The sequence below is a fragment of the Papio anubis genome, chromosome 15 (genome assembly GCF_008728515.1).
Source record: "Papio anubis isolate 15944 chromosome 15, Panubis1.0, whole genome shotgun sequence".
NCBI lineage: Eukaryota > Metazoa > Chordata > Mammalia > Primates > Cercopithecidae > Papio > Papio anubis.
In genome coordinates this window covers 78,774,239-78,802,230 of record NC_044990.1, presented here as the reverse complement: position 1 = coordinate 78,802,230, position 27,992 = coordinate 78,774,239, and the positions used below count along the sequence as shown (strand labels likewise).

General features: G+C 38.1%; 1 protein-coding gene across 5 annotated transcripts in view; it reads right to left on the bottom strand.

The window, feature by feature from the left end:
• The window catches only part of PCCA (propionyl-CoA carboxylase subunit alpha), a 432,199-nt gene that overhangs the window by 158,938 nt on the left and 245,269 nt on the right, over positions 1 to 27,992 (bottom strand). For all 5 annotated transcript variants that reach the window (XM_031655643.1, XM_031655642.1, XM_031655639.1 and 2 more), the window contains one exon: positions 4,781 to 4,883. In XM_031655643.1, coding sequence (XP_031511503.1) covers positions 4,781 to 4,883 — 103 coding nt within the window. The remainder of the gene's footprint in view (positions 1 to 4,780; positions 4,884 to 27,992) is intronic.

Below are 27,992 nucleotides of genomic sequence, written 5' to 3'. Positions count from 1 at the left end.
GGTGGGCATGGTGACTCACACCCATAATCCCAGCACTTCGGGAGGCTGAAGTGGGCAGATCACCTGAGGTCAGGAGTTCGAGACCAGCCTGGCCGAAACCAATATGGTGAAACACCATCTCTACTAAAAATACAAAAAAAATTAGCCGAGTGTGGTGGCATGTGCCTGTAATCCCAGCTACTCGGGAGGCTGAGGCAGAAGAATCACTTGAACTTGGGAAGCAGAGGCTACAGTGAGCCAAGATTGTGCCACTGCACTCCAGCCTGGGCGACAGAGCGAGACTCTGCCTCAAAACAACAACAACAACCACCTCTTAGCAGCTATGTGACTTGTAAATATTTTCTCCCATTCTGTGGGTTGCCTTCTCACTCTGTTGATTGTCTGTAATCTGACAGAGTGGTTACTTTGGAAAAAACAGAGTAAGAAGGCAACCCACAGAATGGGAGAAAATATTTGCATGAAACATTTATATAGTATTTATAATGAAAAATTTTAAAGGAGGGATGAAAATTCTGGGAAGATATTCTCCTTTCATGTACAGAAGTGTTTAACTCTCACGTAGTCCAATTTACCTTTTGTTGCCTGTGCTTTTGGTGTCATGTCTAAGAAACTATTGTCAAATCCAATACCATGAAGCTTTTCCCCTATGTTTTCTTCCGTTTTTTTTTTTGTTTTTTTTTTTTTTTTTGAGACAGGGTCTCACTCTGTCGCCTAGAATGGAGTGCAGTGGTGCCATCTCAGCTTACTACAACCTCTGCCTGCTGAGTTCAAGAGATTCTCCTGCTTCAGCATCCTGAGTAGCTGGGATTACAGGTGTGTGCCACACCACCAAGCCCAGCTAATGTTTGTATTTTTAGTAGAGATGGGGTTTCACCATGTTGCTCAGGCTGGTCTTGAACTCCTGAGCTCAAGTGATCCACCCGCCTTGGCCTCCCAAAGTGCTGAGATTACAGGCGTGAGCCACTGTGCCCAGCCTTCCCCTGTGTTTTCTTCTAAGAATTTTACAGCATTAGCTCTTACATTTAGGTCTTTGATCCATTTTGAGTTAGTTTTGTATATAGCGTAAGAAAAGGGCCCAAATTCATTCATGTTGAAAATGCTGTCTTTTCTCCACTGAATATTTTAGAAACTCTGGTCAAATGACATACAAGGGTTTATTTATGGGCTCTCTATCCTAGTCCATTGGTCTGTATATATGTCTATATATGTGCAGTACCACACTGTTTTGAAAACTGTGGTTTTGTAATAAGTTTTGAGATGAGGAGGTATAAGGCTTTCAACTTTCTCCTTCTATTTCAGGGTTGTTTTGACTATTTGGGACCCCCTTGAAACTGCATGAATTTTAGAATAAATTTATCTATGTCTGCAACAAAATGTATTTGGGGATTTTGATAGGGATGGCATTGTATCTGTAGATCACTTCAGGTAGTACTGACATTTCCTTCTTTCGTTTTTCTTTTTCCCCAGAGATGGAGTCTCGCTGTGTTGCCCAGGCTGGGCACAAACTCCTGGGCTCAAGTGAACCTACTGTCTCAGCCTCCCAAGTAGCTGAGAGGTACTGATATTTTAACCATATTAAGTCTTCTAGTCCCTGACACAAGATATCCCTCCATATATTTGTGTCTTCTTTAAGTTCTTTCAGCAACCTTTTGTAGTTTTCAGTGTACAAGCCTTTCGCCTCCTTGGTTAAATATATTCCCAAGTATTTTAGTCTTTTTGATTCTATTGTAAATGAAACTGTTTTGCCTAAAATTTACATAAACGGTGCCATTAAGTACATATATTGTTGCAACTTTCCTTTTTACCATTATTGTGGTATATACATATGTACCAAAATTCTTAACAACACGTACAGGAGGGACACACAGCACCTTCAGGTTAGCTGCCACTGCTTGGGAGAAAGTAGAACAGGATGATGTAAAAACAGGACTTAGCTTAATCTATACATTTTTCTTTTTAAATAGGAGATCCGTAAGGAAAATCTGCAGCATTTGCTGTACCTTCCTTATTAGAAATATCTTATAATTTAAACTTGTAAAAATTAAACAGAAGAACTCTAGAAATGTGGGGCACCTAAAGCTTCACTGTGCTAAGTAGTGCCTGCACTATCTCCAGAGTCATTAACCCAGACCTAGCTTGTCACCTGTAGGCTAATTTTTTTCTTGATGTGACAGTGGGTGATCTGGGAAACTAAGTTAACAATCACAGCTCTCCCGTCTATGACCCTAAAAGCAGACAATAGTGCCATACTATTGAAATCTTTCTACCAATGAGCCTTTACTTACACCACGCTGTTCAACCTGCCTCCTTTCATAATACTGATGTCAAATGAAAGTAGCTCAATTCAAATATGCCTAGGAAAAAGGGCTATGCTATCATGTGCATATGCTATTCATTGGGCTATTGATGCTCTGACAGTAGCTAAGCCAATAAATATAGGAAATCATTTCTGATACTATATACTAAAGTAGATATTTTCCAGGGAAATTTTTAATGTACTGATTTTGATGTGTTTTAACAACAGACCTGTTTTCCTCATAAGCTAAAAAGTGAAGCTGGAGATAATTCTACAGAAAAAAATTAAAGCTACCACATATGCAGTCAGGCCAGAGGTCTCTAGTTTTCAGCATGGAATCTAAAACAAGCATAAAGAAGCAACAGCTCTCCTGTGATCACAGCACTTTAGGAGGCTGAGGTGGGAGGATCACTTGAGCTCAGGAGTTCAAGACAAGCCTGGCCAACATGGTGAAACCCCATCTCTATTAAAACTACAAAAATTAGTTGGGTGTGGTGGCATGCGCCTGCAGTCCCAGCTACTCGGGAGGCTGAGGCAGGAGAAATCGCTTGAACCTGGGCACGGCTGCAGTGAGCCGAGATCATGCCACTGCACTCCAGCCTGGGTGACAGAGCATGACTCCATCTCAAAAACAAAAAAAAAAAAAAAAAAAAAAAAGAAAAGGAAAAGAAGTAACAGCTCTAAAAAGTAATCTAGACAGTTTTCTTTATTAAGGCAAGGCACTACTTAAAAGAACATTGTATCAGAATATCAGATTACAGTAAGGCTTCAGTGGTGACTCAATACAGAACTGAAAATTATGCTAAAGTCTACATTTTTGTAAAGGTAATCTTCCCCCAGGAAAAAAAAAATGGTACATTGTAATATTGATACTCTTTACTATTCACTTCCTATAATTTGCTACTCAACCTGATCTCTGGTTAAATGTCCACCTACAACGCTGTTTTTCTGAAATGACCACGTCAATAGGTAGAAAGTAGAGAGTCACACAGGATCTCATGAGACAGCTGTTTAACTCCATCATAGCTTTCATTTTAAGAGAGCTGAGTGAAGTCTCTTTCAGTATCTAACATTTTAGCAATTTTGCCGGGCGCGGTGGCTCAAGCCTGTAATCCCAGCACTTTGGGAGGCCGAGATGGGCGGATCACGAGGTCAGGAGATCGAGACCATCCTGGCTAACATGGTGAAACCCCGTCTCTACTAAAAAATACAAAAAACTAGCCAGGCGAGGTGGCGGGCGCCTGTAGTCCCAGCTACTCGGGAGGCTGGGGCAGGAGAATGGCGTAAACCCGGGAGGCGGAGCTTGCAGTGAGCTGAGATCCGGCCACTGCACTCCAGCCTGGGCGACAGAGCAAGACTCCGTCTCAAAAAAAAAAAAAAAAAAAAAAAACATTTTAGCAATTTTGGCTTATATAGTGAGTCACAACATTTAAAGAAAACCAAGGCGATTACCCTTAGTTCACGGACTGACATCATTGATTTGTGAGTCTGACACCATACAAGAACGTCAACTTCCCCAGGGCAACAGCGTGGAACTGATCTGGCGCACAGTAGGCATGCAACAATAATTTGTGGAATAAAAGAATTCTCATGAATCTTCGACTTGTGATATTTTCTCACTGAGATCAAGAAACTGCCGCACCCCTCTCAAGCCACACCAGGTCTTATTTGTGTGAAATTATATTATTTTGAGGTTCACATCCTATTTCAATATTCTGATAAAAATTCACTTGTTTCCCCAAAACAAAATGACATTTCAATGCAACTTAGCCATTAGAAGAGAAATGTAGATAAACAGAATATTCATTATACTAACTATATATTAATAGCAACCTCCTTGAGTTCAGGCTGAAAATACGAAGGCATACGACTTAAAATAGCAACTCTTAATGGTATTTTTTGGCACACTTGAATCACAGGTTTAAACATATCACTCATACTACAGTATAAACACTGAAATCTTAGTGTAATATTGTTCACTATAGACTAGAATTCCAACTATAGCAGTTCTGTCTTGGACACTATATCCAAGGGGTTTAAGTTCTTTAAAACAAAAAGAATGTCAATTAAAGAGGTAAATTTAGCTTCAAGAGCATCTCGCAACATGAGATCTAAAGATAATGTTACGTGAGGCTTCAGATTATTTGTTTTAAAAGGATGGTTACCTGCCACCACTATCATACATTTGGAATTGTAATTCAAAATGCTCTTCTCTGTAACAAAGGCGAAAGTAATACTTCTCATAGCATAAAAGAAAAATGAATCAAATATCAGAAAGTGAGTTTAGGATGTGGCTAAATCTGGAAATGTATCTCCTAATTAGCATAAGAGAACAAAAAATTTCCATTTCCATTCAGCTTCCTAAAGAAGATGAAACAAGTACATAGAGGTGCTATAAATTCAAAAGATAAGAGTCACTGAACAGGTTAAAAATGGCTTTAGATAATATCAAGATTACCAAGAAAATAAAGAAAGAAAACTCACCAAGAACGTTGACCCACTGTTTGATGCTACTACAGTATGAACTTTATCATGCAATTTTATTGAGAGCTCCCAGTTGGCTATGTCTGGTTTAATAATAGGCATTCTAAAGTAGAATGAAAAGAAAAAGAGTTAATAATGATATATTATTATTTCTCAATAAACTAATTTCCCTTTTATATAAAGTGTGCAGGGTAAAACTGCCATAGAATGTATTTGAGAACATTTTAAACACCTATTCTAAGAATCATCATCTATTCTGTGAATTTGAATTGCTTAATTGTTACAGTCATTCACAAATTTGTCTGCCTGAAGCAGTATTAGTTTTTTTCAATATTTGGTTACTATTCAAAATAGTTTTTTTAAAAAAATTACAATGAAATGAATAAGTATGCCATGCCTTAAGCTTCAGAGACATAAAATGAATTACTGAGTCAGCATGATCGGGCCTAGAAAATCATTTTGTTCTTTATAGGTGATGAGACTAAAAATGTATTAAACAATGAACCTCTCTCTACATTATTCTACTTATAAGATAATATAGAATGTTTCTTCATGATGTCAATTAGAAGAATAATACCTTAGTACATTAGCTAGGATATAATTTTTTTTAATTATTATTATTTTTTTGAGACGAAATCTCACACTGTCACCCGGGTTGGAGTGCAACGGCGCGACCTCGGCTCACTGCAATCTCTGCCTCCCGGGTTCAAGTGATTCTTCTGCCTCAGCCTTCCAAGTGGCTGCAATTACAGGCACCCGCCACCACACCTGGCTAATTTTTTGTATTTTTAGTAGAGATGGGGTTTCACTATTTTGGCCAGGCTGGTCTTGAACTCCTGACCTCATGATCCGCCCGCCTCAGCTTCCCAAAGTGCTGGGGTTACAGGCGTGAGCCATCACGCCCAGCCAATATAATTATATTTTGCAAAAAAACAAAACAAAACAAAACAAAGCTATACTTATTTTATAATGTTATTACTAAAAATTCATGAAATTTAAAAAATAAATTTAAACATTACTCAGATACCCACTTATTATGTTATTATATAATAGGACAACATCAAAATTTTGCTAAAATAAAGCACAGCCCCACACACACCCCCACACACACACACACACAAAACCCTATATGACTTATGAGTTCAACAAACACTAAGTACTTGGCTCTAAGTTTTGGGGCACCACAGAGAAATAAAACACAGTCCTCATCTTGGAAACTTACACGCTATTTCTTTTCTAGCCCTGGTTTTCCCCATCACCTAAAACTCCCAAAAAGGACTCCATATCTATGAACAATGTTAGTCTTATCATACGGGTCTTTTCCTGCATATGATCAGAATTACATGGTTCAGAAACTCTGTATCAAGCAGCCAAAGACAAAAATATTTTTAGAATATAAATGTTTCCCATGACTTTTTAAAGTAACAAAATTTAATGATTTCAGAATTAACGTAATTTAAGTATTGCATATTTATACTTGTGAAGTAATATTTACTCAGCACGAAACATCAGCGTTTTGTAGTATCTGGGTGTCAGCTTAAACCACAGTTCTGAAAAAATGTTCCAAGTTATGTTTTCATTTAAACCCACCAAATTTCAAAAGAAGTCTCTATGTATTCAGCATTAAAAAAAGTCAGAGTCATAAAAACTATAGTTCTAATCAAATCACCTCTAGATTCAATATCGGATGATTAATATTATTAATTTAAATACATATTTGTATTTGATCTACTACTTCTTGATCTGCATCATTCTGAAGATAAGGATATGTTTTAAATACCACAGAAGTAAAAATAAAAGTAAAAAAACTCATTAACAACAATGCACACTGTACAACACAGGCCTTGAAGATTCTTTCTGGCAGTGTGAAGAGAACTGTTTGAGGGGACAGAGCCTCACACAAGAGAGTATGAATGAATGGGGGTATGGGGGAGTTGAGGGAGACAACACACAGTGCGGAGGGGAGGAGGAGAGGGAAAGAAAAGGAGGTCTGGACAGAAAGGAAGAAGGGAAGAGAGGGCTTCTGTGCTGGCATTGCTTCTTTTTTTTCTTAGCACCTTTATTCTACAAGGCATTTATTTGTTTATATGTTTGTCTCCCAGTGTCCTGAGGGTTCCTAAAATACCAAAATCATTCCTTATTTTTGTATCTCCAGCTCCTAGCACAGGATGGAGACAAAGAGATGAGGGATAAGTAGAAAAGAATGTGAGGCGTGTCTACTATGCACCAAGCATGTGCAGAAGGGGAGGCTGACTTGCCCAGGGGACAGAGCACAGGTGTGACAGGAGCAGCGTGTACCCCAAGCTCCTGGATACTCCCTGGGTGTCCCTGGACTATACCTATCATCTCGTTTAGACTTCATTTTGCTCAGTTCGAATGGGGTCAATACTTCAGTCTCACAGGGGTACTGTGATTGCAGAAACAGCCTCACATCTAGACGACCGTGCAACTTGACTTTCTTAAATCTGTGCTTTCCTCAAGAATTATGTTACTACCTCGCTCATGATCATTGAATGGTTTTCTACCCCACACCAAGTTAAATCTTTATTAACCTAACTACCATTCAATGCCCTTAAAAGTAAGAACCCACCTTTTGCATTCAATTTGATTTCTGCTTATTCTCTGATTTGTCTGTCTGGTTAGGCTAGACTCTTAAGCCAAGCTACCAAGAGGTAGAGAGCAGACAGTGGTTTTTGATTTCAGGCCCTGATGACTCATAGAAGCTGGTACAAAACCCAGAGCAAACTGTCTGTCTCAGTTTCCTTGTGTATAAAAGATTATAACAACAGCTGCATTGACAGGGATGTGTTGATTAAATTAGGTGTATACATGCTAGCTCTTATTATGAGTAGTTGTCCCAGTTCTCGGCCTATATTCTTACTTCCCCTATAACTGAAACCTCTTTCTTTATAGAAACTTTGGATCCTCATCTCATCTCTCTGTTTCTCACACTAACAGATCCTTCAAGGAAAATATTGCCTCCCTCACCAATTGTTCGTTAATTATAGCATAAACTCAAGAGATCTTTCTTCCATTTAATCTATGTCATATGCTGTAATAATTTTCAAACTGTAGCAGCCTGATGGAGTAGGGATTGAGAATCCCTTCTGTTATGTAACGAGTCTCTGCTTCCAGAGGCATTGGAACATTGTTAATCCTGACATCCTGTTCCAACCCAGAACCCATTTTCCCACAGAAAGGGACCTTATAGATGGTGATGACATATAGTTGCCACTCTCCAAAACCTAAGTACTATTTATTTTTCCATTGTTTTATTTTGATTCACATCTGTTTCATATATATTATAATTTGTCCCAGGAGGGACCTTATGGAAGGAGTACAGGGTTTTGAGTTAAAACATCCAGGTCTAAATCTCAGCCTGTTCTACTAGCAATGTAACTGAGAACTTAATCTGTTTGAACCAACATTTCTACACCTGTTAAAGTGGATCAGAACTAGGCAAGTGATAAGAAGCTACTGCTTCTTCTACACACTTAACTCCCGCAATGGCACTTTTCTAACAATTTGTTCTTTTCCTTTTAAGAAACAGGATCTCACTCTGTCACAATGGCTGGAGTGCAGTGGCCCTATCACAGTTCACTGCAGTCTCGAACTCCTGGCCTCAAATGATCCTTCTGCGTCAGCCTCCTGAGTGGCTGGGATTACAGGTGTGTGCCACCACCAGGTCTGGTTTGTTTTTTTTTTTTAAGAGATGGGGCGGGTCTCGCTATGACGCCCAGACTGGTCTTGAACTCCTGGCCTCAGGGGATCCTCCTGCTTTGTCCTCCCAAAGTACTGAGACTACCGGTGTGAGCGACAGTACCCAGCCTTTTTCTAACAATTTCTCTTAGGGTGATATGTTAACAGGATATAGGAAAAAGGCTTCACTGTGAAAGACCTCCAAATACCAAAAAGAGTCAAAAGTGTGGAATCTCTTTGTAAGTTCACTCTTCTACAAACAAAATTTACAAAGATTCCTTCTGGCTTGACATAAGTTTGAAACTAGTTTTGTTTTGGTTTTAAATAAAATCGATGGGTTGGGCATATATGCCAGTTAACTGGCAGATATAAATATGCTCTGCAATAGAAATAAATTATAAATAAATTTAAAAAAATACAAACCTGAAAGAATACACGCTCTATTTCTGCAAAATCACTGAAAACACATTTATAATTCTTACTTTGAAACATTCTTATTAATTTAACCAGCACAGATTTATGATAGTAACAATTACCTATAATTATATTCTAAATGTTTAGAAAAGAATTATACAGATCCATTAAATTCAAAATAGTCTCAAAGAAGATTTTCATGAACAACTCTCTGACAACAGGGAAAAGGTCTTAGAACTTCATTCAACTCGCCATAGTAATGATACAGTTTCCTTTAACAAAGTATATTTCTAGTGAAAGATGCTGTCATCTGACCAAACATTTAATCTGTGCAATTTGTTAGTCACCTGCAAAGCTGATATCAATTATTTCTTTAAAAAACAAACAAAAACCAAAAACCCCAGTAAAAAAGAATTCACATAAACAGTGACTCACTAAGCAAACAAAATAATAGCTCTAACCCAGGTCTGTCCAGTTTATCATCAGCCAGCCAGGATGAATATGCTCAACAAAACTAAATTTTTTATATTTGATGGTGAAAAACTGTCAGCTGATTGTCACTATTAATACTAATACATTAACTTACTGGGATATTTTACTCAAAAGGGAGGTTTTGAGTAAATACTTTGCTGTTACATGTCATTTTCTAAAAGAAGACTGTATAAACATAAAAACTCTCAGCATCTTCAGTTAGAAAGGATTACAAGCATTTTAAACCATAATTATCAGACACTCAAAAAAGCTGGGTTTTGATTGTGCCATCACCTTTTTAGAAGTAAAATACTGAGTTAAAACAATGCTAATGGTCAAGGAATCATTAAGAAATGCTTCATCATAACTTTCACAGTGGGTGGGCTATAAAATGATCGAGAATAATATGCTGCATTCCATAGCCACTGAGGTCAGTTTCTGCATACAAATCTTTGCAGGAAGAAAAAGGCCTTCAGAAAGTGGGCCATTCATCTGAACCAAGTTCAGAGAATTTCCAGCACAGTGAAAAGATATGTTATGCAAGCACATAGATGTATTCAGTGGGGGTAGACAGAACCAGCTACATGGAGACTACAAAGGAGCCCTCCCATGGCTCATGAATAAGTCGAGGAAATGATCAGAAAAAAAAAAAGAGAGAGAGATGTTTAGACAGATGGCCCACTTAAAATGCCTGAGACAGGGCATAAGCAATTTTAATGAAACTTTAGATCTAGTATATGAATTGTTTCTTATTTCCCCAGGGTTGGGGAAGGGGAGGAACAACTCCCAGGGAAGATAAAAATTCAGCAATTCACTGGAAAACTCACTTTTAGCATGTTGAGACGGAGGAAGAGTTAAGTACAAGTTTTAGTAGTTTTTTACTAGTGCAATAAATTTAAAAAAAAATTCTTCACAGAGCCATCAGTTATTAAAATGAATATAAAAAGCATGGAATGAACAGATTAAAGGAATTTTAAACAGAAGTCTACTGCCAAACCAAACAAAAATCTAAGCCTTATTATGTGAGAACTTACAACACTCCAACATTAAAGTTCATCACTGCAGAAGAAAGATAAAAGCAGCATTTTCAGAGAACCTCTTCAAAGCTAGGAACTGGCATAGAGGAGGATTAGAATTCTGCCTACATGCAATTGAAAATGTGTATGTTCAAATATATGAGACTGTGTGGAAGAGTCTGTATCACATAATCATGCTGAGAAATAGGGAACACCCCCAAGTTTGGTGTTATTAGCATTACAAATAATTACACAAATGACATCTGAATCTAGGATAGAATACGTAATGTTACTCACAATCTCAGATATTTAAATAGTATGCATACTCCCTTTCCTTCTTCCACCGATAAGGGCTTAAGGTTCTCAATTTAGACACTGGGCATGCTCAGCCAGGAAAGGCACTGTGGCACAGCTGTCACCCCAGCAGACCCCATGTCTCACTGACCAAGTGCAGACCTGCAAAAGCTGTGTGACCTCCATCCACAACTCACTTAGCCTTCTTGTGCCTCAGTTTCCTTATCAGCAAGACAAAGATAATAAGAATGCCTAACCCATATGCTGCTCACATGAGATAAAAGGTATAAAATGCTTAGAGCAGTATTTGGCACATAAATGCTAAATTAGTTATTATTGTTACCATAATTTGGTGCAGAAATATCTGAAATCCCTCTTTTGTTTCAGCAACTGTTACTTTTTTAAAATTTTACTCTTACAAAACTAACATACAGTCAAATTCCAAGATCTTAAGTTCCATCATTCACCCTTCCAGGCACTTGGCTCTGCCTGTCTGTCACTAACAGTCAACCAGAGATTATGCTTGCCTGTTCTGAGCTTCACATGAACAGACTCAAAGAAAAACTGTGGCTTTTTTGACCAATATAGTGTTTCTGAGGTGCATCCATGTTGTGGAATAGTTCATCCTTTTTTTCTTGCTGGGAAGTATTTTATTGCACCAGCACACCAAAATGAGTTCATCCTTCTGTGGATGGCTATTTGGTGGTTTCCAGTTCGGGGCTGTTACAAACAAAGCCACTGTAGATATTCTTTGTACATGGTTGTTTTTTCTCCCCTTAAAGAGGTATGTCTTCATTTCTTGTGGGGTAAAAAATCTAGGGAGTAGAAGTCGTAAGCTAAATGTAGGTTTAATTTTATATGAGTTGCTAAACTGTTTTCCAAAAGACTGCAACATTTCTATGTTCCCATAGCAATGAGTTACTCTACATCCTTGCCACCATTTGGCATTGTCAGTCTTTCTAATTCTAGCCAGGCTAGAGACTGGGAAACCGCATCCTATCACAGTTTAATGTATATTTCCCCCACGACTAGTAATGCTGAGGACCTCATGGTGCTCAGTGGCCATTTATATTCAAGTTTTTGCCCATTTTTACTAGGTCATTGGCCTTATTTTTATTGATTAGTGAAAGTTCTTTATTTTGGATACAAGGCCTTTGTCAGGTTTAAGTATTCTCCTCCTCTGTGATTTGCTTATGAATTTTCTTAACAATGTCTTTCCTTCAGCAGATTTTTAAAAAAATTATGACATTATTTTTTAAAGAAGTTTTAGGTTGACAAAAACTCAACAAAATTTCAATTTCCCCACACACCCTCCCCCACATGAATTCCTCTATTATGAACATCTTGCATTTGTGTGGTGTATTTGTTACAATTGATAAGCCAATATCAATACGTCACTGTTAACTACAGTCCATACATTAAGGTTCACTCTGTGTGACACATTCTGTGGGTTTTGACAAATATATAATGAAATGTGCCCAGAATGACAGTATCATACAGAGTAGTCTCACTGCCTACAAGTCCCCTGTTCCACCTATTTATTCCCCGCTCCCTCCCCTGAATGCTCGGCAATCACTATCTCACAATCTTCACAGGTTTGCCTTTTCCAGAGTGTCCCTTAGCGCTGGAATCATTCGGAATGCTGCCTTTTCAGAGGAGCTTTTTCCCACAGGTTTGCCTTTTCCGGAGTGTCCCTTAGCGCTGGAATCATACAGAATGCTGCCTTTTCAGAGGAGTTTTTTCCCCGTACCAATATGTATTTGTTTCCACTCTGTCTTTTCATGCCTTGGTAGCTCATTTCTTTTTATTGCTAACTAATATTCCACTGTATGGATGTACCAGTTTATCCACTCACCTACTGAAGGACATCGCTTCTCAGTTTTGGCAATTATGAATAAAGCTGCTATAAACATTCACACACAGGTTTTAGTGTGTGCCTATGTTTCCAACTCATTTTGGTAAATACCAAGGAGCACCACTCCCTGATTATATGGTAAGATTGTGCTGTGTAAGAAACTGCCAAACTGTCTTCTAAAGCGGCTTACCATTTTGCACTCCCACCAGCAATGCATGAGAGCTCCTGTTGCTCCACATCCTCGGCAGCACGTGGTGGTCAGTGTTCTGGATTTTAGACATTCTAATAGGTATGTAGTGGTATCTTTTTGCAGTTTTAATGGAAGTTTTTAATATTAACAAAATCTAACTCATTAATTTTTCCTTTTATGTTTAGTGCTTTGTGTCCTTGCTAAGAAGTTTTTTACCTATATACAAAGGTTCAGAAGATATACTCACATGGTTTAGAAGTTTTACATGTAGATCTATCTATGATGCATCTCTAACTTTCCTGTGTGGTAGGAGACAGGCGTGAGGTCATTTCAGGAAAATCTGTAGACCAAGTACTGCAACTTTGCTCCTCTCAGCTATTCTAGGTCTGACATGGTTTGGCTGTGTCCCCACCTAAATCTCATCTTGAATTCCCATGTGTTGTGGGAGGGACACAGTGGGAGGTGACTGAGTTATGGGGGCAGGTCTTCCCTGCCCTGTTCTCATGATAGTGAAGTAGTCTCACGAGATCTGATGATTTAAAAAAAAAAAAAAAACGGGGGTTTCCCTGCACAAAACTCTTTTTGCCTGTTGCCATCCACATAAGACGTGACTTGCCCCTCCTCGTTTTCCACCATGATTCTGAGGCCTCCTCAGCCATGTGGAACTGTAAGTTCAATTAAACTTCTTTCTTTTGTAAATTGTCCAGTCTCAGGCATGTCTTTATTAGCAGGGTGAAAATGGACTAATACAAGGTTCCTTTGCATTTCCATAGAAACTTCAAAACCAATGTGCCAACTTCTTCCACATCCTCCCTGAGATACAATCTCAATAGAATTACGATTGGGACTGCGTTGAATCTGTATTACTGTAGAGAGAAGTGACATCTTAACATTTTCTCTTCCAGTCCATGAGCAGGATATAACTCTTACTTCTTTTGATTTTTAATTTATCTCGTAAAGTGTGGTAGTCATGAATCTCTTTTGTTAACTTTATGCCTATTTTTGTGGGTTTTGACAAATATATAATGAAATGTGCCCAGAATGACAGTATCATACAGAGTAGTCTCACTGCCTACAAGTCCCCTGTTCCACCTATTTATACCTATTATATAAAATGAATAGTTTTATTCATTGTATGGCAGACTCCTTAGAGTTTCTTTCCACACAAGTAAGGTGTGGAAAGCTTCCTTTGCAATCATTAGGCTCTGTTATTTCTTGCATGCCTTCCTACTCTAACTAGTGAGGTTGTTTGCTTTGCCTGAGTATTTTTCTGCTGTTAAGTGAAACTTTAATTTTCATTTTCTCATTGTTGCTACTTTATTCAAACACAACTTGTATTTGATTGCCTTTTTATCCTGTGATCTTGCTAAATTTGTTAGTTCCAGCAACAGTTTTATAGATTCCTATGAGGCTTTCTATGCAAACAATTATGTCCTCTGTAAATAGAACATTTACATTATTTCTTCCTTTCTGATTTCTATGCCTTTTATTCTTTTTTTTCCAACTGCACTGGCTAGGATCTCCAGGATAATACTGAATAAACATGATAATAACAGACAACTTTGTCTTGTTCCCAATCTTAAGAAGACAACATTAAATATTTTTTCTGAAATTTCTTCACTCTCTAGCCTTTCCTTTTGTACTTCCTAATACATGCTTCCTGATAACTGACAGTGCCCACAAGTCACCAAGGCTGTCTTCCTTTTTTTTTTAAACAGCTTTTTTTTTTTTTTTTTTTTTTGAGGAGTCTTGCTCTGTTGCCCAGGCTGGAGTGCAGTGGCACGATCTCGGCTCACTGAAACCTCCTCCAGCTCCCAGGTTCAAGTGATTCTCCTGCCTCAGCCTCCCTAGTAGCTGGGAATACAGGCGTACACCACCACACCTGGCAAATTTTTTTGTATTTTTAGTAGAGACAGGGTTTCACCATGTTGGCCAGGCTGGTCTCGAACTCCTGACCTCAGGTGATCTGCCCACCTCGGCTAAACAGCTTTATTGAGGTGTATTTGACATTTAAAAAACTGCATGTTTAATGCACACAAGTTGATTGGTTTGGACATACGCATACAGTCATTACACTACCACCACAATCAAGGTAATACACATATTTTACCTCCAAAAGTTTCCTTTGTCCTTTTGTGTCTCTTCAATTTTTTAAAACATATTTTTCCTTCTCTTTTTTCAGATTGCATAATCTCTCTTATTCTATCTTCAAGGTTACCTATTCCTTCTTCTGCCATCACCAGTATGCTTTTCAGCCTATCCAGCAAATTATCTATTGCAGATACAGGACATTTTAGATCTTGAATTTCCACTTAGTAATGTGTTTTAATTTCAATCTCTATGCTGATATTCCCTATTTTCCCCTCATTTTCATCTTTAATACTTGAAAATGATTTTAATAGCTACTTTAAAGCTTTTACCCATGAAACAAACATTTTTGTAATCTCACGGTTGATTTCTGTTGACTGCTTTTCCTCTCAATTACAGTTGTCTTTATTCTTAAACTGCAAGCCAAGTAAATGTTTATTGTAAACTGTATTGTGGGGATGTTGTTGGACTTCACTCACCATGTTATCTCCCTCTGAAAAGTACGGATTTTTATTACAGCAGGCAGTTAAATTACTCGTTACTAGTCCTGAAGTTGTGGAGGCTCACTTTTATGTTGTGCTAGGAACTATTTGGTTTTGCTCTCGATAAATAAAAAGTCCAAACTGTTTATTCCAGAAACAGTCTTTTCTCCCAAGGCATGATCCTTCCAGGGTTTTAATGGAAAGCTCAAGGTGTTTACAAGTATCTCGAATTGATGAGATTCAGATTCCAACATTATCATAACCATGGTAGGCAACTGAAATTTTAGCTCAGTTCACTCAGCATTCCAGCAGGTCTGGGATCGTCTGGGATCCCTGGGGTCTTCGTTACGCACATTTCTAGGGTCAGCCAACAACTTGAGAGAACCTGAATTCACATATGGAACTCTTCACTCTGTTGCTCCCTTTTCGCCATTATATCCCTGCTTAATTTCCAGCAGTTCTGACAACATTGAACATCACTCTCTGAGACCTAAAACCAATAACTGAGTTCCAGCCATGCCTTAATGCATGCAATAGTGACTGCTTTCAGAAGAAAGGCCACATATATGTGCATCTCACTGGTGTAGTTTTCTTCTTTTAGGGGTCGTATTCAGTTGTACATCGACAGCCTTCAAATAGTTGTGTTTTATATTTTGTCCAGAGTTTATAATTATTTATCTGGAAAGGAATTCATTGAAAATACACCACACTGCCATTGTAGGAACTGAAACTTTTCTGTGTTGTTTTAACTTTATGTCACTTGCATTTCAAGGCGAAGAGGAAAGAAAGGACGGAAGAATGGGGGTTCACATACATTTACTACTTCCACCTTCCAGGTGGTAGCCCAGGAACACTTGACATTGCTACCCCCAAAACCTACTCTTGAACTAAATTGAGAGCAGACATAGAAACATATTTTACAATTTGAAAAGAAATACTCTTAAAGACTCCATCAAATTAGAAGGAAGAAATGCCTCATTTAATTCCTAAAATTTAAATTTCTATTATACCATTAGGAAAACAAATTCTTAAACATAAAATGCGTAACAGACGATAAACATTTTAAACAGTTTGAGATGAAATTCACATATCATATATTTAACCCATCTGAAGTGAACAAGTTAATGGTTTTTAGTATATTCACAGAGTTATGCAACCATCCCCACAAGCAACTTTAAAATGTTTTCATTGCCTCATAAGGGAAACAGTAGATACGACAGCAGTTACTCTACATTCCCCTCCACAGCCCTAAGCAACTGTTATGTACGTTCAGTTTCTATAGCTTTGCTTATTCTGGGAAAATTTGTGATCTACTTTGACTGAATTATTTCATTTAGCATTTTTGCAAAATTCATCCATGTTGTAGAAAATATCAATACCTCATTTATTTTTATTGCTGAAAAATATTCCATTCTATGAACATACCACATTTTATTTACTATTAAACACTAATTCATCATTTGAAGGACATTAGGGTTGTTTCCACTGGCTATAATGACAAATGCCACTATAAACATTTGTGTACAACATTTCTGTGGACACAAGGTTTCATTTCCCTTGGGTATATACCAAGAAGTGGAATAGCTAGGTCATGTGGTTATCTAGTATTTTAAGAATCTGTCAAATTATTTCCAAATTCATATCACTGTAGTCACAAATTCCCATGAGGAACATGTAATGGTTCCCATTTTTCCACATCTTCACCAACTATTTATTGTGTATTTGATTGTAGCCATCCTTGTGGGTGTGAAGTGGTATTTCATTGTGGTTATGACTTACATTTTCCTATCAACTAATGATACAGAGCACCTTTTATGGGCTTACTGGTCATTTCTATATCTTTTTTGAAAAATTTTTAATTCATGTCCTTTGCCCATCTTTTAATTGGATCATTTGTTCTATTATTAAGTTGTAAGAATTCCCTATACTAGATAAAGGACACTATTAAATATACATGATTTGCAAATATTATCTCCCATTTTGAGGGATGTCTTTTCACTTTCTTCATCATGTCCTTTAAAGCACAAGTTTTAAATTCTGAAGTCCAATTTATCTAATTTTTCTTTTGTTGCCTGTACTTTTGACATCTTATGTAAGAAATCATTACCTGACCAAACGGAACAAAGATTAACTCCTATGGTTTCCTCTAAGAATTTTGTTGTATGAGCTCTTACATTTAGGTCTATGATTCTTAAAGTTCATTTTTATGTATGGTGTGAGGAAGGAGACCAACTTCATTCTTTTACATGTGCATATCCAATTGCCCAAGCAGAATTTACTGAAAAGATTAATCTTAACTCATTGAATTTTCTTCCTACCCTTATTGAACTCAAATGACTGTAAGTATAACAATTTATTTCTGGAGTCTCGATTCTATTCCATTGATCAACATGTCTATCCTTATACCAGTACCACTTTGTCTTGATTATTGTAGCTCTGTACTGTTTTGAAATCGGGAAGTAGGAGCCTCTGAACTTTATTCCTCTTTTACAATGCAAAGGCATTTTCATATGAATTTTGGAATCAGATGTCTATTTTTCCAAAAATAATGCAGCTGGGATTTTAGTAAGGATTGCGCTGAATCTGTAGATCAGTTTGGTGATCAATATTAGGTCTTCTGATTCAAAACATAGGGTGTGTTTCATTTAGGTCATCTTTATTTGAACAACATTTTATAGTTTTCAGTGTTCAAGTATTGCATTTCTTTTTTAAAAATTTATATTTAAGTATTGTATACTTTTTGGTGCTATATAGAGTTGTTTTGTTCATTTAATTTTTGCCTTGTACAACACCACTATATAAAAACAAAAATTGATATTTGCATATCATTCTCGTATCCTATATCCTTCCAGGACTCATTAGTTCTAAGAGATTTGTTTGTGAATTCCTCAAGATTTTCTACATATAAGATCATGTCATCTGCAAAAAGAGATAAGTTGACTTCTCTCCAATCTAGATGCCCTTATTTTCAGGTGTGGGTTTATTATAGATGCTCCTCATCAGTCTGAGGAAGTTGCCTTCTATTCCGAGTAGGCTGAGTGTTTTTCATAATTAAAAGCTGTTGGATTTTGTCAGATTTTTTTTTTTTTTTTGCATTTGAGATAATCCTGTGGTTTTTGTCTCTTATTCTATTAATATGATGTATCGCATTGATTGACTTTTGTATGTTAAACCAGTCTTGCATCCCCTATGAGAAACCTCATTTGGTTATGATGTATATCACTGTATATGTTCTTGGATTCAGTTTGCCACTATTTGGTTGGTTATTTTTGCATTAATACTTATGAAGGATATCCGCCTTTAGTTTTCGTCTTGCAATGACGTTATCTGGTTTTGGAATCATGATAATATTGGTCTTGTAAATTGGGATTTTGGAAGAGCGTGTGAGGATTAGTATTAAGTAATTTTCCTTTAACTGTTTTAACCAGTGAAGTCATCTGGTCCTGAGTTCTTTCTAAGAAGTTTTGCAATGATTAGTTAAATCTCTTTACTTATGATAAGTCTATTCGGATTTCCTACTTTCTCTTGAGAAAGTGTTGGCAGTCAGTATCTTTCTATGAATTTCTCCATTTTATCTAAGTTATCTTGTTTATTGGCAAACAATTGTTCATAGTATTCCCTTATGATCATTTGAATTTCTGTAAGGTCAGTAGGCATACCCCCTATTATTCCTGATTTTACAATTTGACTTTTCTTTTTCTTTTGGTCAGCCTATCTGTAGGTTTGTCATGTCTGTGATCTTTCCAACAAACACATTTTGCTTTTATTGATTTCCTCTATTGTTTTCTAGTATCTATTTCATTTATTTCTACTCCAGGTTTCAGTATCTTTTTTTTTTTTTTTTTTTTTTTTTTTTTTTGAGACGGAGTCTCGCTGTGTCTCCCAGGCTGGAGTGCAGTGGCGTGATCTCCTCACTGCAAGCTCCGCCTCCCGGGTTCACGCCATTCTCCCGCCTCAGCCTCCCAAGTAGCTGAGACTACAGGCGCCCGCCACCACGCCCGGCTAGTTTTTTGTATTTTTAGTAGAGACGGGGTTTCACCATGTTAACCAGGATAGTCTCGATCTCCTGACCTCGTGATCCACCCGCCTCGGCCTCCCAAAGTGCTGGGATTACAGGCTTGAGCCACCGCGCCCGGCCAGGTTTCAGTATTTTATTCCCTCTGCTTTTGTTTGCTCTATTTTTCCATGTTTCCTAAAATGGAAAATAAGGTAATTGATCCTTTCTTTCCTTCTCTCCCTTCCTCCCTCCCTCCCTTCCTTCCTTTCCTTCTTTCCTTCTTTCCGTCCTTCCTTCCCTCCCTCCCTCCCTCCTCCCCCTGCTCACGCTCGCTCTCTCTCTTTCTTTCTTTGTTGAGACAAGGTCTTACTCTGTCAGCCAGGCTGGAGTGCAGTGGCATGATCTCGGCTCACTGCTACAGCCCTGACTTCCTGGGCTCAACCAATCCTCCCCTCAGCCTTCTGAGTAGCCGGGATTACAGGTGTGTGCCACCACACCCAGTGATATTATTATTATTATTATTATTATTATTATTATTATGTGTAGAGACGGGGTCTCAAACTTCTGGGCTAAAGTGATCCTCCAGTCTCAATCTCCTAAAGAATTGGGATTACAGGTGTGAGCCACCAAACCCACACCCAGGTTTATTTCTTCTTTCATTTCGAGATAGGGTCTCACTCTGCCACCCAGGCTGGAGTACAGCAGTACGATCTTGGCTCACTGCAACTTCTGCCTCCCGGGTTCAAGCAATCCCCCAACCTCAGCCTCCCAAGTAGCAGGGACTACAGGCACGTGCCACCATACTCAGCAAATTCTTGTATTTTTTTTTTTTTTTTTTTTTGAGACAGAGTCTCGCTCTGTGGCCCAGGCTGGAGTGCAGTGGCCAGATCTCAGCTCACTGCAAGCTCCGCCTCCCAGGTTCATGCCATTCTCCTGCCTCAGCCTCCCGAGTAGCTGGGACTACAGGCGCCCGCCACCTCGCCCGGCTAGTTTTTTGTATTTTTTAGTAGAGACGGGGTTTCACCGTGTCAGCCAGGATGGTTTCGATCTCCTGACCTCGTGATCCGCCTGTCTCGGCCTCCCAAAGTGCTGGGATTACAGGCTTGAGCCACCGCGCCCGGCCAATTCTTGTATTTTTTGTAGAGATGGGGTTTCACCATGTTGCCTAGGCTGGTCTCGAACTAGTGGGCTCAAACAATCTGCTCGCCTCAGCCTCCCAAAGAGCTAGGATTACAAATGTGAGCCACTGTGCCTGGCCTCTTCTTTTTTTAATACATGTGCTTACAGCTCTCAATTTCCCTCTAAGCACTGCTTTATGTGCGGCCCACACGTTTTTAGATGTGTTGTTTATATTAACCACAAAATATTTTCTAGTTTCCTCTGTAAATTTTTAAATCTATTGGTTATTTGGTAGTACACTGCTTAATTCCACATATGTATGAACTTCTCACATTTTCCTTGTTGTTTTCTAATTTCATTTAATTTGTCAGAAAACATACTTTGTATGATTTCAATTCTAGTAAATTTATTGAGGCCTATTTTATGGCCTAGTAAATGGTATGCTATGGTATGGTAAATATGGTTTAGCCTGGAGAATGTTACACAGGCACTTGAGACAGGTATATTCTGCTGTCATTGGAGAGATTATTCTAGAGATTTCTGTTAGGTCTATTTGGTCTATAGGGCGGTCCAACACTTTTACTTCCTTGCTGATATTCTGTCTAGTTGTTCTACCCATTTTTCAAAGTGACGTATTGCGGAATTGTCTATTTCTCTCTTTGTGTCAGTTTTGCTTCACATTTTTGGGAACTATGTTATTAGGTAGGTATATGTATATACTTGTTATGGCTTTCTGATGGACTGACTCTTTTATCATTACAAAATATCCCTGTCTCTAGCAATAATTTTGTCTTGAACAATATTTTGTCTTCGCAGCTCATGCCTATAATCCCAGCTACTTGGAAGGCTGAGGCGGAAGGATCACTTGAGTCCAGCCATTTGAGGTCAGGAGTTCAAGACCAGCCTGGGCAATAAAGGAAAAACCTACCTCTAAAAATACTTTTTAAAATTAGCTGGGCGTGGTGGGGTACACCTGTAGTCCTAGTCACTTGGGAGGCTAAGGCAGAAGAATCACATGAGCTCAGGAAATAGAAGCAGCAATGAGCTATAATCACACCACTGCATTCTAGCTTGAGTGACAGAGCAAGACCTTGTCTCTTGAAGAAAAAAAAAATACAAAAAAGTCTGGGTGTGTTGGCTCATGCCTAAAATCCCAGGACTTCAGGAGGCTGAGGTGGGAGGATTACTTGAGCCCAGGAGTTCAAAACTAGCCCGGGTAACATAGCAAGACCTCATCTCTATTAAAAAAAAAAAATTGCCAAATGTTAGGGCATGCCCTGTAGTCCCAGCTACTCAGGAGGCTGAGGCAGGAGAATCACCTGAGCCCAGGAGTTTGAGCTTGCAGTGACCTATGATGCCACTGCACTCCAGCCTGGGTGACAGAGCAAGACTCTATCTCAAAAAATAAAAAGAAGGCTATTTTGTCTGATATCAGCATTATTGATAATAAAATGGTGATAATAATATTACAAATACAATGTCTGTCTGATACTTTTTTCCATCCTTTTACAACTGACCTATTTATGCCTTTGACTCTAAAGTGTGTCTCCTGTAAAGCATATGGTTTGATCATATTTTTAAATCTATTCTGTCAGTATCTGCTCTTGACAAGCTTAAGCCATTTGCATTTAATATAATCAATTATCCGTCAGGTAGGATTTACATCTACCATTTTGCTTTTCACTTTCTATATGTCATATCTTTTTTCTCCCTCTATTCCTTTATTATTGCCTTATTTTAAATCAACGTTTTCTATTGTCTCATTTTAATTCCCTTGATTTTTCTTTTACTAATATTACCACTTTTTAAAGTTATTTTTCTTAGTGGTTACCCTGGGCATTACAATTATCACCTTACCTTTAAACAATATCATTTGGGTTGATGCTAACTTAATTGGAATAGTATATAGAAAATGACATCCAACATAGCTTCATTTGTTCCACCCTCCTTTGTCTTCTAATTGTCATACAAATTACCCTGTGTACATGGTGTGCCCAACACCACAATAATTTACAATTATTACATTACACAGTCACCTTTTAAATCAGAAAAGGAAAAAAAACTTACAAAGTAAATAACACATTTATTTTATGTTTACCAATGTAGTTCTCTTAACCAGTGCTTTTTTTTTTTTTTTTTTTTTTGGTGGAGACAGAGTCTTGCTCTATCACCCAGGTTGGAGTGCAGTGGCATGATCTCGGCTCACTGCAACCTCTACCTCCTGGGTTTAAGCAATTCTCATGCCTCAGCCTCCCAAGTAGCTGGGATTACAGGCATGTACCATCATGCCTGGCTAATTTTTTTGTGTGTTTGTTTTTTTAGTAGAGATGAGGTTTCACCATGTTTGCCAGGCTGGTCTCTAACTCCTTACCTCAGGTGATCCACCCACCTTGGCATCCCAAAGGGCTGGGATAACAGGCGTGAGCCACCATGCCCAGCCTACCAGTGCTCTTAATAACTTCATGTGTATTTAAGTTACTGTTCAGTATCCTTTCATTCCAGTCTTAAGAACTTCCTTTTGTATTTATTGTAGTGCAGGTCTTACAAATTCTCTCAGGTTTTGTTTACCTGGGAATGTTATCATGTCATTTGAAAGGGCAGTTTTGTTACCCATAAGATTTTTGGTTGGCATTTTTCCCTGAGCACTTTATGTATAAAATCCCTTTCTCTTCTAGCTTTCATGGTATCTGATGAAAAGTGAGCTCCTAGTCTTGTGGAGGATCCTTTTACGTGATGAATCATTTTACTCTTGCTGTTTCCAAGATTCTTTTTGGTTTTTGACAGTTTGACTATGATATGTGTAGGTGTGGATCTCTTTGAGTTTATTCTACTTGGAGTTTATGAAGCTTCTTGAATGAGCAGGAAATTTAAGGCATTTTTGACCATGATTTCTTTAGATATTGTTTTTGTTTCTTTCTCCTTTTCTTCTGGGACTCCCAGTACATGTATGTTAAATCTCTGAGGCTCTTGGGGTTTGTTGTTGTTGTTGTTTTTCCATTTTTCTTTCTGTTCTTCACACTGGATGATCTTAATCGACTTATCTTCAAATCTGCAGATTGTTTCTTCTGCTAGCTCAAATCTACTGTTGAGTCCATCTAATGTACTTTTTCACTTTAGGTATTATACTTCTCATCTCAAAAATTTTTATTTGCTATTTTATCATTTCTCTCTATTGATATTGTGAATAGTGAAACATCACTATTGATATTGTGATATTGTGATTAGTGAAACATCATTGCCATACTGTCCTTTATTTCTTCATTCCTCATTTCCTTTAGTTCTTGAATGTATTTACAACAGGTTTTTTAAGGTTGCTGTGTGGTAAGTCCAAAATTTAGGCTCTCTCCTGGACATTTCTTTTTTTTTTTTTTTTTTTTTTTTTTTTTTGAGACGGAGTCTCGCTCTGTCGCCCAGGCTGGAGTGCAGTGGCCGGATCTCAGCTCACTGCAAGCTCCGCCTCCCGGCTTCACGCCATTCTCCTGCCTCAGCCTCCCGAGTAGCTGGGACTACAGGTGCCCGCCACCTCGCCCGGCTAGTTTTTTGTATTTTTTTTTTTAGTAGAGATGGGGTTTCACCGTGTTAGCCAGGATGGTCTCGATCTCCTGACCTCGTGATCCGCCCATCTCGGCCTCCCAAAGTGCTGGGATTACAGGCTTGAGCCACCGCGCCCGGCCTCTCCTGGACATTTCTATTGGCTTATTTTTATCCTGTGAATGAGCCACACTTTCATGTTGCATTACACGTCTTATAACTCTTTGTTGAAAACTGACATCTTAGATAAAATTATGTGGAAAATCTGGAAATGAGATTCCTTCCCCTTCCTCAGGACAACAATCTGGACTTTTCCCCTTCGATATTCTTCAGAATAGTTAACTATCTGCTCCATGTCTATCTATCCCATTTGATGTTACAGTTCCTAAAGCTCAAAGACTGTTTCATTATTATTGTAAGCACATGGTTTTATTATTATTATTATTTTGAGACAGAGTCTTGATCTGTCACTCAGGCTGGAGTGCAGTGGCACGATCTCGGCTCACAGCAAGCTCCGCCTCCTGGGTTCATGCCATTCTCCTGCCTCAGCTTCCCGATTAGCTAGGACTACAGGCACCCACCACCATGTCTGGCTAATTTTTTTGTATTTTTAGTAGAGACGGGGTTTCACCGTGTTAGCTAGGATGGTCTCGATCTCTTGACCTCGTGACCCGCCCGCCTCGGCCTCCCAAAGTGCTGGGATTACAGGTGTGAGCCACCACGCCCAGCCAGCACATGCATCTTATCACATGGAGTACTATTTGTTATTTTTGGAATGATCTGATAACTTTAACTCTGAAGGTAAAAGCTTATCACCATTAAAATATATATTGAGAAACTTACTGAAAGAAGGTGATGTTTGTGGATGATCAGAACACTGGTCATCTAGACTAATGTTATCTACATTCAGGGCCACTAGTTGCATATGAATACTCAACATTTCTGAATAGTCTGATACACTGTAAGAAACCAGAATTTCCAAAGAAAACAAAAATCAAGAATAAGATAATAAACACACATTTATTGTAAAAAAAGAACTTATTAAAAGATGGTTTAAAAGAAAAGAACAGGTAGCTTAAATCAGTGTTTACCCTGTAGATTAATGTGAAAGCTTTGTTGATTGTATAATGGAATATAAGAACATTGAAACAGCTAGTATACTGACAATACCCTTGAAAACAACAATGCTTTCAAACAACATGGTTTGCTAGTCTGTGCTCTACCTTGTCTTACACATTTCTTAGTATTTTCCAAATATCACAGGATTTATTCACAGAACAAATTTCATTGAACGTATTATTGGGGATAAGGCTGAAAAGATGACTAGGTAGCTCCATAAAAGGAAACTGAGGTCTATCCAATTCAAGCCAAATAATCACTATCTAAACATATGCATTTTTATCTTCAATAATCTATTATTATTAAATTATTTATTTTAAGGAAAAGGTAGTTCTAAAGTAAACTGATGAAGAGATGTTAAAGCACATAATGCCCACACTGGTCTCCTAGAAAAAATGCCTAATCTCCCTCTAGTACATCTCATTACTTCACCCATTGCCACATGCATAAATCATTATGGTCTTCATATATACAAATATAGAAAAAAGCATTATACTGAAAAATCAAGTAACCAAATCTTCATATATACGAACAGAGAAAAAAGCATTATACTGAAAAATCAAGTAATGGGTACAAAAGATATATTTTCCCATTTGCACCAAATCTATATTCCTCTTTTAAGTTTCATACTTATCTCACTGACAATCTCTAAACGACTTTTAAATCCTTTTTTGGAACAAGGCTGAACACAAATATTATAATATATACAAATATTCCTCCATTACCTACAGAAAATTGCCTTACACAGATCAGCTAACTTGGGTTTTTAATAATAATCTTTGTATTATGTAAATTAATCTTTTGACATTTTATTATATATGCACTGATGGTGCTGATTTAGTTTCAATTCAAAAATCAAGGATTTCATTATCCTATAAAACATATCCAGAGTTCAAAGTATTTAAAGGGGGTTAAACAAAATGCAAACATTTAATGCAACATTAAGCATGTGAAATAAAAACTTGATTGCCTAAAGAAAGCATGCTATGCTGTTACCCTGGTGACAGGTTAAAAAAGGGACTGTAAGCTGAATAGCTGTATGATATGAAATTAAAATGTTTCACATTGAACAATCCAAAATGAATTGGGAAAGGTTAGGGTAGAGGAGAGAGAAATCAATTCTCCAATGGCAGTGGTGAATGGGAAAGAAGTATGAATAGGATTTGCCAGTGGGGTGCAACAGCTGCCAAATATCCTGCAGCCAAAGAATTACAATAATACTGATGAAGTGTGCAAGAGCTTCTGGAATCATTGCAGGGAACAGAGAAATTCTCTGGCAATAATCAGGCTATTCTGTCTTCCACTCAGCTCATACAGTAGGATCAAAATAAAAATATTTTACAATATAATAGTTAGCAAAAATATGTAAATATGCTTTCTTATCCACCGAGTATCTTGTACTTAATCTCACATAGATTTCTAAACCGTCTTAAACACAGTCACATTAAGTAACTGAAAAGATCGTAACAGACATAGTAAAAAGTTAGGCAAGCCTAAATGATAATGATTGAGTTAATGTTTTATCTCATCTTATTGCTTTTAGGGGATTTATTTGCTCAAATGAAAGTAGATATTTCCAAAGACAAAGAGTATATACATACGTTAGTAAATATATACTTAAAGTGCTATTTTTTTTATTGTATAGTCAGGTATCACATCACCTTCATTGTCACAGTGAAGTGGCTTATCTGAGAGTATGAAACGAGTTATGATAAGTTGTTTTATTTTCATTGATGTATAAATGTGTCATAATTTCACATGTTCTTTTAATTCAGAAGACATTTTAGCAAAAGAGCCAATATGCACCCGTTCAACAATACTTGCTTTTCCTTGGGAACTATTTTCACATGGTTACTTTTTTCTGTGTTTCTCTCCCCACTCATCTTTTAGTGGTTAAGATCACATTTCAAAAACCTTAAACTTTTATCATCTAATTGAAAAATTTAATAACAGGTGAATAAATTCTGTATCTGAAACCAGGAAAGGCCAAGAAAAATAAACAGATAATTGTCTTTGCTAGGCAGAAATCACTAAAAAATCGATTCTCCATTTTATCAGGAAGCCAGATGAGGAAAGATAATACAATACAAATGCAGACACAATGACTGCACATACAGAGAACCCAAGTGAAAATAATTTCCTGTTACGTTACTGTGGCTGAAAGAGTTAAACTGACACCAGGCTGTGTAGCCAGTCACGATACTTGATATGTGCTATTAAGCCTGAGCACAAAGTACACTGATTCCATGCAGCCAAAGTCATCCTCCACAAAAGTGAGTGCTTTATTTTAACTTTTCAGGCTGAAGTATTTCCATCAATATTATAGGCCATAGTGAAGTCGTTTCTTTTTCTGAGTCTTTAACCCCCACTCAAATACCAAGAGAGAAATTATGAGGATAAAGTAGAAACCAGAAAGTGGCCAGGCACGGTGGCTCATGTCTGTAATCCCAGCACTTTGGGAGGCCAAAGCAGGTGGATGACCTGAGGTCAGGATTTTGAGACCAGCCTGGCCAACATGGCAAAACCCGGTCTCTACTAAAAATGCAAAAACTAGCCAGCCGTGGTGGTGCGTGCCTGTAATCCCAGCTACCTGGGAGGCTGAGGCAGGAGAACTGCTTGAGCCCAGGGGGCAGAGGCTGTACTGAGCCAAGATCACGCCACTGCACGCCAGCCTGGATGACAGAGCAAGATTGTCTCGGAAAAAAAAAGGAAAGAAAGAGGCCGGGCGCGGTGGCTCAAGCCTGTAATCCCAGCACTTTGGGAGGCCGAGATGGGCGGATCACGAGGTCAGGAGATCGAGACCATCCTGGCTAACCCGGTGAAACCCCGTCTCTACTAAGAAATACAAAAAATAGCCGGGCAAGGTGGCAGCGCCTGTAGTCCCAGCTACTCGGGAGGCTGAGGCAGGAGAATGGCGTGAAGCCGGGAGGCGGAGCT